Source organism: Diorhabda carinulata, chromosome X, assembly GCF_026250575.1.
Source record: "Diorhabda carinulata isolate Delta chromosome X, icDioCari1.1, whole genome shotgun sequence".
Lineage (NCBI taxonomy): Eukaryota > Metazoa > Arthropoda > Insecta > Coleoptera > Chrysomelidae > Diorhabda > Diorhabda carinulata.
The window spans coordinates 51,878,085-51,892,072 of NC_079472.1; the positions used below are offsets into that span (position 1 = coordinate 51,878,085).

Genomic DNA, 13,988 nt, shown 5'->3' on the forward strand with positions numbered 1-13,988 from the left:
AATATTTGTGAATTTGCTTTGGGTCATGCTTTTTAGACTCAAGTATTTAATTGCTATGCGTTGTTCAACACGATCTATTTTAATACTATAATGCAACTTCATTAGCTTCAGCAATATAAGTTTCTTACCTGACTAATATATAATATGTTACAATGTGACATAATGATTAGTAATCGCTTTGATTTATAAATGTATAATATGTATCAATTCTCGTATAGGTAAACCTATATTAACTGTATTCATGTGTGTATTGATTTGTAGGTTACTATTTATCTCCAAAACTTCTATTATAGACGAAAAAGTGATTCCGTGGTAATTTGATCAAAATATTTTCACTAATCATTTAAAAATCGTAGCATAGTCAAACTAATGCAAAACTTTTTCAAGATTTTTTTATTTAGTGTATAAGATACTTATAGAAACCAAAAGAATTTGTTTCGACCACAATATGACGTAAAGCGAAAAAATGAACTCTTTATAATTCATTCCACTGATGTAACAGTATTATCTTCGGTTAGTTATGATTCGTTTTTAATCCAAGAAATAATTCAAAACTCACGTAAAATGTGGTAAGGAATGAATAGGTGACAAAGCAATCAATTCTGAAAGATCCGCTATCGCGAGGAATTCAACTAAAAAATGTTCATTGGGACGCGGGATGTTCGAAATTAAAAAAATGAATTTATTAACAAAAATAGATTACAAAATTTAAATAAAATACCATAGTAATTATTTTGTTCTTGCTTAGTCGCTAATAAAATTTATTAAACATCGGGCCGTTCTGAAAGCTAAGCAGCTTCGGTAGAAAAGCAGTTTCTCGCTTTTGATAGAAGTGGACGCACTTTGACGACCAATTTAAAAAAGCACCCTTCAGAATTATCGAATTTGTGTAAAACATGATGGCCGAAGTTTTTTTGAGAATACAACACATTAGTTTTGATATTTTAAATTCAATTTTCTCTGTAGGTGGCAAAAAGCGGCAAATGAATTTTTCCATAGTTAATATATACTTGAAGATATTTTTTATTATAAATTCTAGATGCTGTACAATAATGTAAAAACATACGCCTTCTTCGTGATGATAATTAAATGAAGCAATTTACTTACTGATTAGGCAAACGACCACATAATTTTTGGAACGCATTGTTTATTGACTTTAAGTAAGCACTTGCTTTGTGATTCAAACATTATCTCATAGTTTTAATCACACCACAGTTTAAAAAGGACTGCCAATTCTATATGCTGACATTTACCTTCTTGATTACTAAACTAAGCATTAAAAATTTTATTTTTAGCTAGATTTTTTTGTTTGTTACACTGTGCATTGTCATCAGGGACTTCTCCTTTATTCCATGCATTTTGTTGCAAAATTCAAAATATATTGGCGTGGCAGTTTAGAAACAGAATTATCGTCTTGTCTTACAGCAGTCATGACAAAAATACGGCCCGCGGGCCGCTTCCCGCCCCTGGGCCATATCAATAAGGTCCTCGATCGCAATGTGTGACAGAAAGAAGAATCGTGTTTTTTAGAGCTTTTAGACTTCATTCGATTCCTCTACGAATGTTTTAAATATTCTTAATATCAAGTCTACGGATGTTATTAGTAATTGTTGTGTTGAATTCCATAATTGTTACGATTTGGGCATAATGTCACAAAAACGTAACGTTGATAGTGAGTGCAGAGTTTTTCAGTCTAAATGGGAAATTGCATATTTTTTCTTAGAATGGAAAGGTAACCTCCGGTGTTTGATTTGTAATCGAACGGTTGCTGTTTGTAAGGAATTTAATTTGAAGAGACACTATGATACGGATCATAAGTCAAAATTCGATTGTTACACTGAAAAAGTAAGAATCGACACATTGTCATCTTTCAAATCTAAACTTCAAGGTAAACAATTGATATTTACCAATAAACCTTTTACTGATGGTGATTTTATTAAAGACTGTATGTTGAAAGTTGCCGATGTTTCATTTCCATCTCAAAAGTCTTTTCGTTCTCAAGAAACACTTTTGCTTCAAGAAGAAACGATTTATCTCAAAATTTGGTTCTTTATCTGAAGAAGAGAATTAAGGAATTTACAAACTTTTCACTGGCTGTTGACAAGAGCACTGATACTGTTGATACAACTCAACTTGCTGTTTTTATACGAGGCGTTAACAGTAACTTTGAAATAACTGAAAAACTATTAAAGTGCATTCCACTGACAGGTACAACAACAGCAAATGATATTTATTCTGCAATTGAGCATTTGATAGCAGAATATGAACTCGACTGGAGTATACTTAGCAGCACAACTACGGATGGTGCTCCTGCCATGGCTGGAAAACATTGGGGCGTTGTAACTAAATGAAAACAGAAAACATCAGGGAATTTTGTGGGATTTCACTGTATACTTCCTCAGGAATAATTGGCATCCAAACATTTCAAAATGGACCATGTCATGCAACCTATAATTAAAATAGTAAATTTTATAAGGAGCAGAGGTTTAAGTTACAGACAGTTCAGGCAATTTTTACAAGACTTAGACGAAAAGTTTTCTGATGTCTCGTTGGCTCAGTCGAGGTGTAGTATTAGAAAGATTTTTTGCATTACTTGGCCCTATTCAAGCTTTCATGCTAGAAAAAGGCAAACCAATTGATTATGACAATTAATGGAGGGTTGATTGTGCCTTTTTGGTAGATATGAATAAACACTTGACTGATCTGAATATAAAGTTACAGGGTAAAAATCTGATTGTCATTCAAATGTATTCATATATTCAGGTCTTTGAAAAAAAGTTGAGGCTGTGGGAAAATCAGTCAAACTTTGGACCAGTTCCCTCATTTAAAATAATTTGGCACATTGAGCCAAAAAAAATTGGATTAATATTTTCAGCTTCTGCAAAATTTGATTACGGAAATCAACAATCGTTTTGAAGACTTTCACAAAATGAATGAAATTGAATTCCAAATGTTCAACAATCCCTTCAATTTTAAAGCTTCACAGGCACCAGTTCATTTGCAAATGGCGTTGATAGATCTTCAATCGGACATTATTTTGAAAGAACAATTTAATGAGATTAACGCTCTTACATTTTATACAGCAGATGTTTTCCGTCATGAAATTAAATAAGAACAAACATCGCACAATACTTACGAATGAACATCAATTCTAATCAATTCTTAAAATAACTACAACGAATATGATACCTGATATCAATCAACTTGTCAAAAACAAGAGAAATCAGGTATCTGGATCCTCGAGCTCAACGTAATTACCTACTGTCCTTTATAACTTTGATATGATTTTTAACAACCGTTTATTATATACTTATATAATTTAATAAATAAAATATTATAATTTCAGTTCTTTTTTTTTATTTTCAATCGGGCCCACCTACGAATTCAAAATTTAATATATGAACCTCTGCAAAATTGAGTTTGACACCTCTGTCTTACAGCATCTAGTTAATTTAAACCGTTTAAACATTTGAGGCTCCAGTACATAATGGTGAAGGCGGTCGCTAAGTCAAATACTGCTTATATGAATGAATAAATAGAAATTCTTCTTCTTCTTCTTCTTCTTCTTCTTCTTCTTATTTTAAGACTATGTCTTGTGTTTTCAAAGAGGCAGCCTAAGTTGTGACTGCGAGGACCAGCTCTCATACCAGCGCTTTGGTGGTCTTCCAGGCGGTCTACTTGTATTGGGTCTCTCTTCCTTTGCGATTTTCGCCAGTCGATCGTTGTTCATTCTATTGACATGATCTCTCCATGCTCTTCTTCTAGTTCTGGCCCATCTCACTATATCCGGAACGTCACACATTCTTCTAATTTCATTGCTCCTTATTCTGTCTCTTAGTGTTTTCCCTGTGATTGAGCGTAATGTCTTCATCTCTGTCGTTCTAAGAATCCGCTTAGTAGTTGCAGTCTCCGCCCTCGTTTCTATGGCGTATGTCATTACTGGTCTGACACAAGTTTTATATATCCGTGTTTTGCTTTCGATACTTAAAAATTTATTCCTCCATATCACGGTTCGAAGGAATCCTGATATCCTAGATGCTGCTGTTGTTTGCGTTTTGACTTCTTGTTTCAAGTTCCTATTGTTCGTGATGTTAACCCCTAAATATTTAAAAGACATAATCTGTTCTACACTTTTATTATAAATTGCCAGTTTGCATCTTAGTTCTCTCGCTATTGTCAAGGATTGTGTCTATCTTAAACTCATGTTTTCCCATTCTGTATCATCTGCCTGCCGTTTTGACTTCTTTTATGATTTCGTCCATTATAATGTTGAAGAGTATTGGGCTGAGACTATCTTCTTGTCTGATCCCTGTTGATACTGGCATTTTACTGGAGAGTTCGTTGTTTACTCTTACATATGTGCTATTTCCGTTGTTCATGTCCCTAATGATGTCTATTGTCCTTTGGTTTACGCCTCGTTTTTTTAGTAGCTCAATGACGTCATGTAATCTCACTCTGTCAAATGCTTTTGTTAAGTCTATGAAGCACATAAACGCGGTTTTATTGTACTCTATGGCCTTTTCGGCAATCTGTCTTAAGATGAATATAGCGTCTATGGTTGATCTATTTTGTCTAAATCCCTGTTGTTCTTCGCTCATGCCGCTACTTGAGATTTCTTCTGCAATAATTTTTGTTAGTAATTTTGAAGTCGTGCTTAGGAGGCTCATCCCTCTATAATTATTTGGATCTTTCTTTTCCCCTTTTTTAAAGACGGGGATCGTTATGCTTACTTTCCATTCCTCTGGTACTTTTCTCTGGTCGTATATCTTGTTGAACATGACATGCATTTGGTCTATTAATTCATTGCAACCATATTTAAGAAGCTCGTTATTAATGTTATCCAGCCCTGGTGATTTCCTATTTTTCATCTTGCGCATTGTTGCTTCAATTTTGTCTTTTGATATTATCAAATCATTATCAAATAGAAATTCATATGAGCAAAATGTGAAACATGGTTGTTAGGGGTAGGCTCAGGAAACTTATCAATATTATCCAACTGTTGGGTTACTAAATAATTAAAACAGTTTTATTAAAGTTATTGAGAACTTATGTAACATACCATTCAATTCGTCGCGTTTTTCATCAAATATAATGTCTACTTAATTTTAGTGACCGGCGCCATTAACCGCTAAACCACCAATTCACGAAGATGATCCTTTAAATCCAAAAAAAATGTCACAGTCAAATGTTTGTCAACAAATTTGTCACGCAAATCATCTGTTAGGTTCCTCAATAAGTTCTCCAGTAGTCAATCAACATTTACAAATTTTCATTTGTATCCGGACCGTTTCTCACCATAAACTGATTCTTTTCAACTTGTTTATGCCAATAATAGACATTTTCAACAAACCAGTCTTCTCCTTATAGGTTCGCTTATCTAATAAATAGAACAAGTTCAAAGCGTAATGACTGCTATTATAATTTTATTCAATATAATACCCTATATATTATATAAGTTTATGAATTCTTCAAACCATTAGATTAGCATTATTATAATGTATCGAATGCCTTAATTCACAAAAATCTTCACTTCAATTATTGCATACCCATTTTATGTAGTTATACAGATCTAATAAACGTTAAATATAAAGAAATATTCTGAAAGTAAACCGCTCACAATTTAACAGTATCCAAGTCTTGTACAATTGAATCACTATCATGTATTTGTTATGAAAATTTACGTTTTTTTTAACGTGCTTATCATGGCAATTCATACATGTTCTGGTGCGCCTTACATAGTGTGGAGATCATTGTATCAGACAATCATTTCATCAATAGTACATTAGAAAAATGAGAAAAAATTGAGAAATTGAAAAATATCAGCTATTCCTGGAGAAGCGAAACACCTTTAAAAAGCAACCTCGAAAAATAAATAACTGACCAAAAACCACTTCCTGTTTTTCGATTCTCAAACGCTTTAAACTTGGCGTGTAATCAATATTTTTTTTACTACAAAATTATTAGGTTATTAGCAATTCAATAAAAATTAAGTGTTTTATATACAGTTTTTTGTTAAATTAAGTTTTTGATCGAGATCTGTTTAAGTTAATTTTTAAGGTAATATTGTATTTAGGACCTAAAATTTCACATATTGTTCCGAGTGGTAGATTTGATGATGATCTTTCTCAGTTAAAAGATGGACATTCTGTGTTTTATAGTCAATTTGCAATTGCAGTTGCTACATTTTAGTTCAGGTTTCGCATCAAATAAGTAGCTATGGGTCAGTATGGCCTAGACGGAGACGAGTTAGAAGAACTTCATCTCTGCGATTTTTTGGTAATATTGACCATGGTTTTACTAAGTTTTTGACTTCACGAAATTGATGTGTGGTCGTTCACCATTTGTTCTCCCATTCATTGAGCACTTTACGCTTCAGGACTGATTTAATATCGGCAGTAGTTAAAAAGTTCACGCACTCCGAACTATCACTCTTTACAGCTTCCTAGTGACCAGGTCTGCCTCTTCATTTTCTGTTACTCCAGTGTGTACGGGGATCCAACAAATAGTTATTTAGGCAACAAGTGAGTGAAGTACGTTTTTCACGAGTAGAACGGTTTGATTGGCAATTCCTACGAGTGAAAAAAAAAAGTTACTTTACTAACGAGTTTCATACAAAATTTTTCATACGTCCTAACCTAACAAATTACATTACTATTGGTTCTTGAATTGGTAGCATTTAACGAGTTCAAAGAAATAACATTGTCTATAGTTGTATTAGTACTTATTGGATTGTTGATAGGATCGTGAACATTTACAATGCTGCTTGAAGGCGAACTAGTTATTCCCGTTAAAATTTTCACTGCGGAATGCATTTTGTTTTGTATTGAGTCGTCTACGTAACCTTCCACAACTGTGCTGGATTTCCACCCACCATGCTTCTTTAGTTTAATTATATCACTACCGGAATCCACTAATAGAGACGCCGAAGAGTATTTAAATGTATGCACAGAGAGGTTTTTTGGATTAGGTATATTCAAATAAATTGCGATAAGTGAGGGAATTTTTGGAAAAGTATTTATACCAACAACTTGGGTTTTGCATTTTCCATTTCTATACTGCAAAAAGAAAAAATCTGTTTTGACATTTTTGGATCGTTGGTTTTCATATTTTTATAAATGTTTACCAAGTATAATCTATAATGTATGAGATAATGATCGTCTGGAGCTTGCAACAGAAACTTATGAATTTCTTCACGGGCACATGTTTTAGATTTTTTGGGTCTATACCCACCGATTTATTTTTCAAATATGCAATGAGTTTCATATGCAATGAGTTTCGAGTATTTACTGATGACTACGTCGTTATTTACTATTAGGGCGCCTTTCAGGCACATTTCCACATTTTGAATTTAGTTTCAAAGTAAGTTAGTAACACTCTTTCTGTGAAGGTGTTCATGCCTTTTTTAGTACGCCACTCCATAAAAGAATTGTATTTCTTTAAATACTGTTCCCTAGTTTTCTCAGGGAGAAGATTCTTAGTCGCTGCAGTTGCTGATTCAATAATAAAAGTGTGACAGTTCATCGGGGAAACGAATTGACATGAGAAAGAAAGCGTTCACAGCCCACTAAACAATTTTATAATTGCGTCAAAAAATGTCACGTTACGGTACTTCTTTTAACGCAAAAGCGTAAAAAAATGAACCGCTACGGTACTTTTTTTCACGCTTTTTGATCAATTCAGAAATTACATTCTTTATGAATGCAAATGAATGAAAAAAAAATTGAATATTATTAGAAAAATGCTATTTTTTGTTGTTATTTTGTATATATTACAGTTGTTGCTTGATTTTGACTTCTAAGGAAATTGTGAATTTTTTGAAGAGTTTGGATTGGGCTAAGGGAATCTGTGAGTATGAGGTGATTAGCATCGTTTGATGAAGTGGCGATGTGTGTGGCTTGATATATTGCATATAATTCATTGTACTCATTGAATATGTTATTCAAGTGTCCTTCGATTAGCATATGATTGGTGTGGTGTTTGTCGAATGAAGTGAACTAGGTAATGAATTTGGTGCTCTCTATTGTCCATGGTGGAGTCTGAGAAGATTCGATAGGAAGGCATTCAGAAAGGAAGAAATTTAATTCGCTTAAATATGACCTAATTCTAGCATAGAAAGGTTTGGGGGTCATGGGTTTATTTGAAAAAAAATTTGGGAATTTCTTGGAGAAGTAATTTTGGAGGGTAGGATCGGATTTCACTTGGGCTGTATACGTAAGGCTCCAATATATTCTTCTGTCTCCTAAGGATAGTTTGTTGGAAAGTTTAAGCTAGATAAGTGCATTGCAAGCTATTCCTTCACCGGAAAGTTCCATAATATTTATTATTGATAGATTGGCTGAATTGTTCTCATTTGTAGCTTTATATTCGAAGGGCGTAAATCTTGAAATATCTTTTACCACGTTTTCATGTGAAATGCGAATTTAATTAAGACGCCTCAGTTAAAAAAAAATAACTTTCATGTTCATATCCAGCACCCTAAAACATATAACAAAACAGGGTTGTTTCACTTGAAAATGAAACTTAACGAGTAGGTGGGGTGATTCAAGCAGCTTTAATGTGTGAAATGATCTTAATATTTTATGAAACTATCGACGTACTCTTTAAAACAGTGTTGTTATAAAATTCCTAAAATTGTCAATTTTTACTGGAGATACTTTTCAAATAAACCAATCAATAATGAAACGACAATAACAAAAGGTTCTGAACACCTATCACAACTTACACATTTATCGTAATCGATGTGGTAATGAAACGACCATACATGAGACACTTCTTTTGTAAATACGTAGGTATACTTGTATGTATGTATCAAGATAAGTAAAAGTTACCATTAAATGACAATATGAACAATTCGTACGTGTGATTCTTGATCTAGTTCACTTGTGTTAACACATAACGAAAAAAAGAAGTTTTACCCTTCCACAAACTATATAAAGTGCATAGGATCCTATTAAATTCAACATAGAACCATCGAGAGTGCATTCAACCGTATCCATTCATTAAACATTATTTAAAATGAAGTTTTTGGTAAGTAGGCTCTGTTATTTTTTTTATTAATAGAATGAGTAGGAATAAGAAACAATAGAATAATAAATATGAATAAATTATTAAATGGAATAGAGTGGAATCTGTAATATTTGAATGATAGAATGTGACTTTTTCACAATAATATTTCTAATACAAATTTTTCAATTGCTACCCAACTCACATTCTCAATATACTCAAACTTTTGTCATAATTTTTCGAAATCTGCCCTATTTTTTTATTTCTTACACAAGTGGTTTTGATATAAGTTTTGAGGCCAGTTCGAATATCCAAGCTCGGGGTTAATGCTTTATAACGTAAAATGTTTGTGCAATCCTAACCCAAAAGTTCGAGAAAAACTATTTTACTATTATCTATATATATACGGTTTATATTGTTTTCCGAATAACTCTTTCTCCAAAATACAGAATAAACTATTTTCAATTTACACTTTTATCTTTTTCGAATTGTTGATTCATCTTCGGTGCTTTAGATTCTTCATCCAGATTTAGGTAAGAACATTTCTGATTCATCATGTCTCGGGGTATATGGGCCTATGGAAGTTAAGTTTGTTTAATCAGATCTTATGAAAATTTTTATGAATAGATTTCATTTTTCGCAATTAGCAATGGAATTTTTGATTTCCAACTTGATCATATTTTTAATAAATTTTTAATAATTTGTTCATTATTCAAACTCTCTAATATTCTTTCGTTTCAATTAAGTTTATTTTTTCATCGAAAGTGTTAACAACTACTCCTTCAATGTTTTGCAATGAATAAAGTTTTGAAATTCTTGTAAAGTACCTCACAAAAATTGGGTCGACCGAATTGATATATAAAATGAGAATGCTTCATTCTATTATTCAAACGAATTTTTTCTCTTCTTGCAATATGTACGATTCCAAGTTACCTAATTCCTCGTTTAATCCAAATGGACACAAATTGTTCCATTCAATTTATTAGCCAGTTCAACTTCAGGTACCAAATTGCACGGCTTACAACTTTATTCTAATATTAGAATTTTCCATAAAATTATTTGCAACGTTGTTAAATATTCATTTATGGGTGTAAGACCATAATTAATTTTACTATTATAAGTAATTGTTGTCACTTTTCGCTAGCTTCATTATTATTTGTGAGATTACACGAGACTTGAATAGCTTTTGAGTGTCCCTTTTAGTGATTTTCTCTTAGTTGTTGCTCAGTCTTCTACCATGTATTTCTCAACCAATTTTTTTCCGATGTAAGGTCCATAGAGTTGTTTCATCTTCTTATTTTTAAGACACTTTCTAGTGTTTTTCCCTGCAATATTCTCAGATTGATAGATTTTTCCATATTCGATCTAATACCATCTCAGCCTTACTGGATACAATATACCTTCATAGTTCATTAAATAGGAATTGATTGTGAACTTTTTCCACAGAAGTAAATTATCCAGTTCGGAGTTTATATAGTATATATACGAGTACGTAGGACAAATGAAGTATTAGTTTACGGTTCTAGATATTTCACAATAAAAAAAAATTGAAATCGGTCAATATAACCTGTTGAGTGAGCAATCTTCTTCTTCTTTTAGATGTCTGATCTTTGTATCAATATATTTCACTCCTATACAATAAAAACTGAAAAAATGAAATTCTAATTGCAAACATTTTCACTGGGAGACAAAGAGTGATAACGAGAATTTTGAGATGAACAAATAAAAACAAATTGTCGAAGCAATTTTTTCCATTCCCATTGATCGAGATATCTCCAAAACACGTGAAGCATCAGTCACTTCCCCAAGTGTAGAAAAATGTTTACCTCGCAATTTCTTTTGGATCCGCGGAAGTAAGAAGTAATCATTGGGTGTCAAGCATGGACTCTACGGCGAATAAACCATAAATTCGATGTTTTGATTGTTCAAAAACACTTTTGTATAAACTGATGTGTAAGAGTTTGCTTTGTCGTGGTGATTCTTTTTCTGTGATTAATTCCTCTGATTTTTTCAAACACTATCGGCAAAAAAATGCTGGTGCACCTTTCAGAATTGACCGTTTTTCTTTATTCTAATGAAACATTGGCGACACGTCTTTCGTGCGCGATGACTTTTTGTTAGATTTGGCTTATCTTGAAAGACCCACACGGTTGATTGTTTTTTAGTTCCATGATTTGAAGCACCGCAATTGAATTTTTTTCGGCATTTCTTTGTACCAATCTACACGAGCTTTTTTTGAGTGATTGTCAAATTATGAGGTATCCAGCGCGAACAAATCTTTTTGACAGCCAAATGTTCATGCAATATTGAATGTATGCGAAGTATCAGTTTACGCATAGCATCTATATTTTTTGGTACAACCGTCAGGAAATTCATCCTATAGCAAAATGCGCCTACGATAGAGTTCAGAACACCAGCGAAACACGTTGGTTCGAGATGGTACTTCAACACCAGAAGTCGAAACGAGTTGATCGGCACACTACTGTTGGGTTGATCCATGTCGAAAATCACAGAAAATCGTCGCACGAAAATGATCGCAATTTATTTCCATTTTTTGTCCAAGGTGAGAAAGTATATTCACTATCAAAAATTATCAAATTTTATTATGGCATTGTCGGATTCGACATATCAGTGTTGCCATATCTCAAAACTCAAGTAGCAACCCTCGTATACAGGACTTTTCGTCTTTCCATTGTTTCGATTTTCATCGTTAGATGTGGTATATATTTTTACTAACATATTTCACGAATAACTAGTTCATCTCAGCAGTAATATAGTTTGGAAGGAATAGATCCGGCGGTACTTACGTTCAAAACATTTTTATCGATAGAAATGTATATCATACAAAGCTGTACCAAGTGACTGTAACATACAATTTCTCTTGTCTGAATACAACTATGTTCTTTTATGTGATAAACGATATCTTCATTAAATCCACCTTTTTTAGACGGCCCGTTTACTAGATCTTTCTTGAGTTTCTTGCTTTTCCCAAAATCTCTAGATGTGTCATCTCTTAGTTCCATACTAATTGTTCTAGCAGTCCATCAAAAATATCTTAAATTTCTTTCTAAAGAATTGTAAGTGTACCTTGCTCGCAAGCAACCACATTTTCTGGAAACTTATGAGCACGAAAGTGGATTCCATTCTACGAATTATAGAAGTAAGGAAGCGATTAAAACGCAGGATCTTATTATATTTTTAAATTGGTTTCGAGAACTTTAGAAAAGGTTGTTCACCAAGCTTCGGCTTCTTTCTCACTACATCCAAACTAAACTACTAATCCAAAATTTTATTTCTGTTTTACCAAATTTTATAGACAAATAAATACTGTTTTATGCTGGAATACTGAAGTAACTTTTAAATTTTTGTCATGGTTTTAATGACAGATTGATATGAATTGTCGGCTTACCAAGAAACAGTTCATAGCTTTATCAATATTGTAAGCTTTTGAAGCATCATTTTCTCATTAGTACGATTTACAGGATATTACGATATACGACAATCGTATCACTAGTCTTTGACTTAGATTTGCCAATATTTATAAGGGTTTGTTGAAAATACTTTTAGAAACACTAGAAATATTGGCAAGTATTACACTCGATTTCTTGGATGGAATTGAATATTTGTGTTTGAGATCAGCAGCAGATCATATATACTGTGGTGTGACTACTTCATTTCGATAAGAGTTAGAGTTATTTAAGATGTAATTTTCATTATGTTTCGATTAGTTAGAACTTTCAGAAGTCTAGAGGGAATTTCTCTTCATAGTCATTCCCCAAGACTGAATCACTATTAGATCTATTTGCAAAAATTAATAAATTAAACAGATAAATCTATCCGCGGAATTAGAAGAATTAGAGGAGTTTTGATATTTTAAATTATTGTCACAAGTATCCTCTACATTCTTTTGTCTATTTGGCCAGGTTATTAAAAACAAAGAAATCTGTGTTGATTTTGGAATGACAAATGGATTGCATTTGTGGAAGTATTGACTTTATCTGACTTTATTGAAAATACGCGTGAATTATACAACTGTGTGCAATAATCAACTGTAAGTTGTGAAACAAATATTTGATAGCTTTATTTGTGTAGTTGTATTATCATTTTAATGATTTAGATTCTATATTCTATATGTTTTTTTTAATTTCAGATCATTTTTGCAGTATCAATAGCAGTATGCTGTGCTGTTGAAGATAAAAAAGAAAAGAGGGGTTTGTTGGGCCTGGGAAATTCTTACTTTGATGGACACGGTGAAAGTTATGGTTACGGCGACTACTCAGCACCTATATTATCAAAATCAATCATCTCTGCACCTTTGATTTCTAAATCATATCTCTCAGCTCCAATCTCCTACTCAGCTCCAATAATATCCAAACCAATATCTTACGCTGCTCCTATTTTAACCAAATCCTATGCAGCTCCTTTGATTTCTGCTCCTCTTCTAACCAAGTCCGTATCTTATGCTGCTCCTATTTCTTATCCCTCTTCTTTTGCCCATGCCCCCATTTCATATGCTGCTCCTATTGCAGCTCCTATTTCATATGCTGCCCCTATTGCACATCCAGCTCCTATATCGTATTCAGCTCCTTTATCATATGGATATGGTTCAAGCTTAGGTTTAGGTTATGGGAAATATATCCATTAAAGTGATATGTATTCTGTGTTTCTTTTTATGAAGTTTCTCCAATTGTACTGTGTCTTATTTTGTAAATAAACAATAATTTTCTCAATAAATTATGTTTATCTTTTGTAACAAAAAACAAACAAACTACATATTTGAATTGAAGCCAACAACTACAAGAAAACGAGGTTTCTACTAAGAAGAAAATTCGAACTTTCAATAATTTATTATCAAACAAGTCATGAATACTTCCTTAAGCTTCCGATACAGAAGAACGTTCCCCTTTACGGCATTTACGATATCCTAATTTAAATATGCACTACAATTAAAAACCAGTTGTGAAGTGCGGCCTTTTATGAAGTTT

General features: G+C 32.7%; 1 protein-coding gene across 1 annotated transcript; it reads left to right on the plus strand.

The window, feature by feature from the left end:
* The first annotated feature begins 6,216 nt into the window (after window positions 1–6,216).
* Window positions 6,217–13,648, plus strand: LOC130900554 (cuticle protein-like). Its single transcript, XM_057811251.1, has 2 exons — window positions 6,217–6,276; window positions 13,154–13,648. The coding sequence occupies exons 1-2, from the start codon at window positions 6,217–6,219 to the stop codon at window positions 13,646–13,648; spliced, it is 555 nt and encodes a 184-aa protein (XP_057667234.1).
* The last annotated feature ends 340 nt before the right edge of the window (window positions 13,649–13,988 follow it).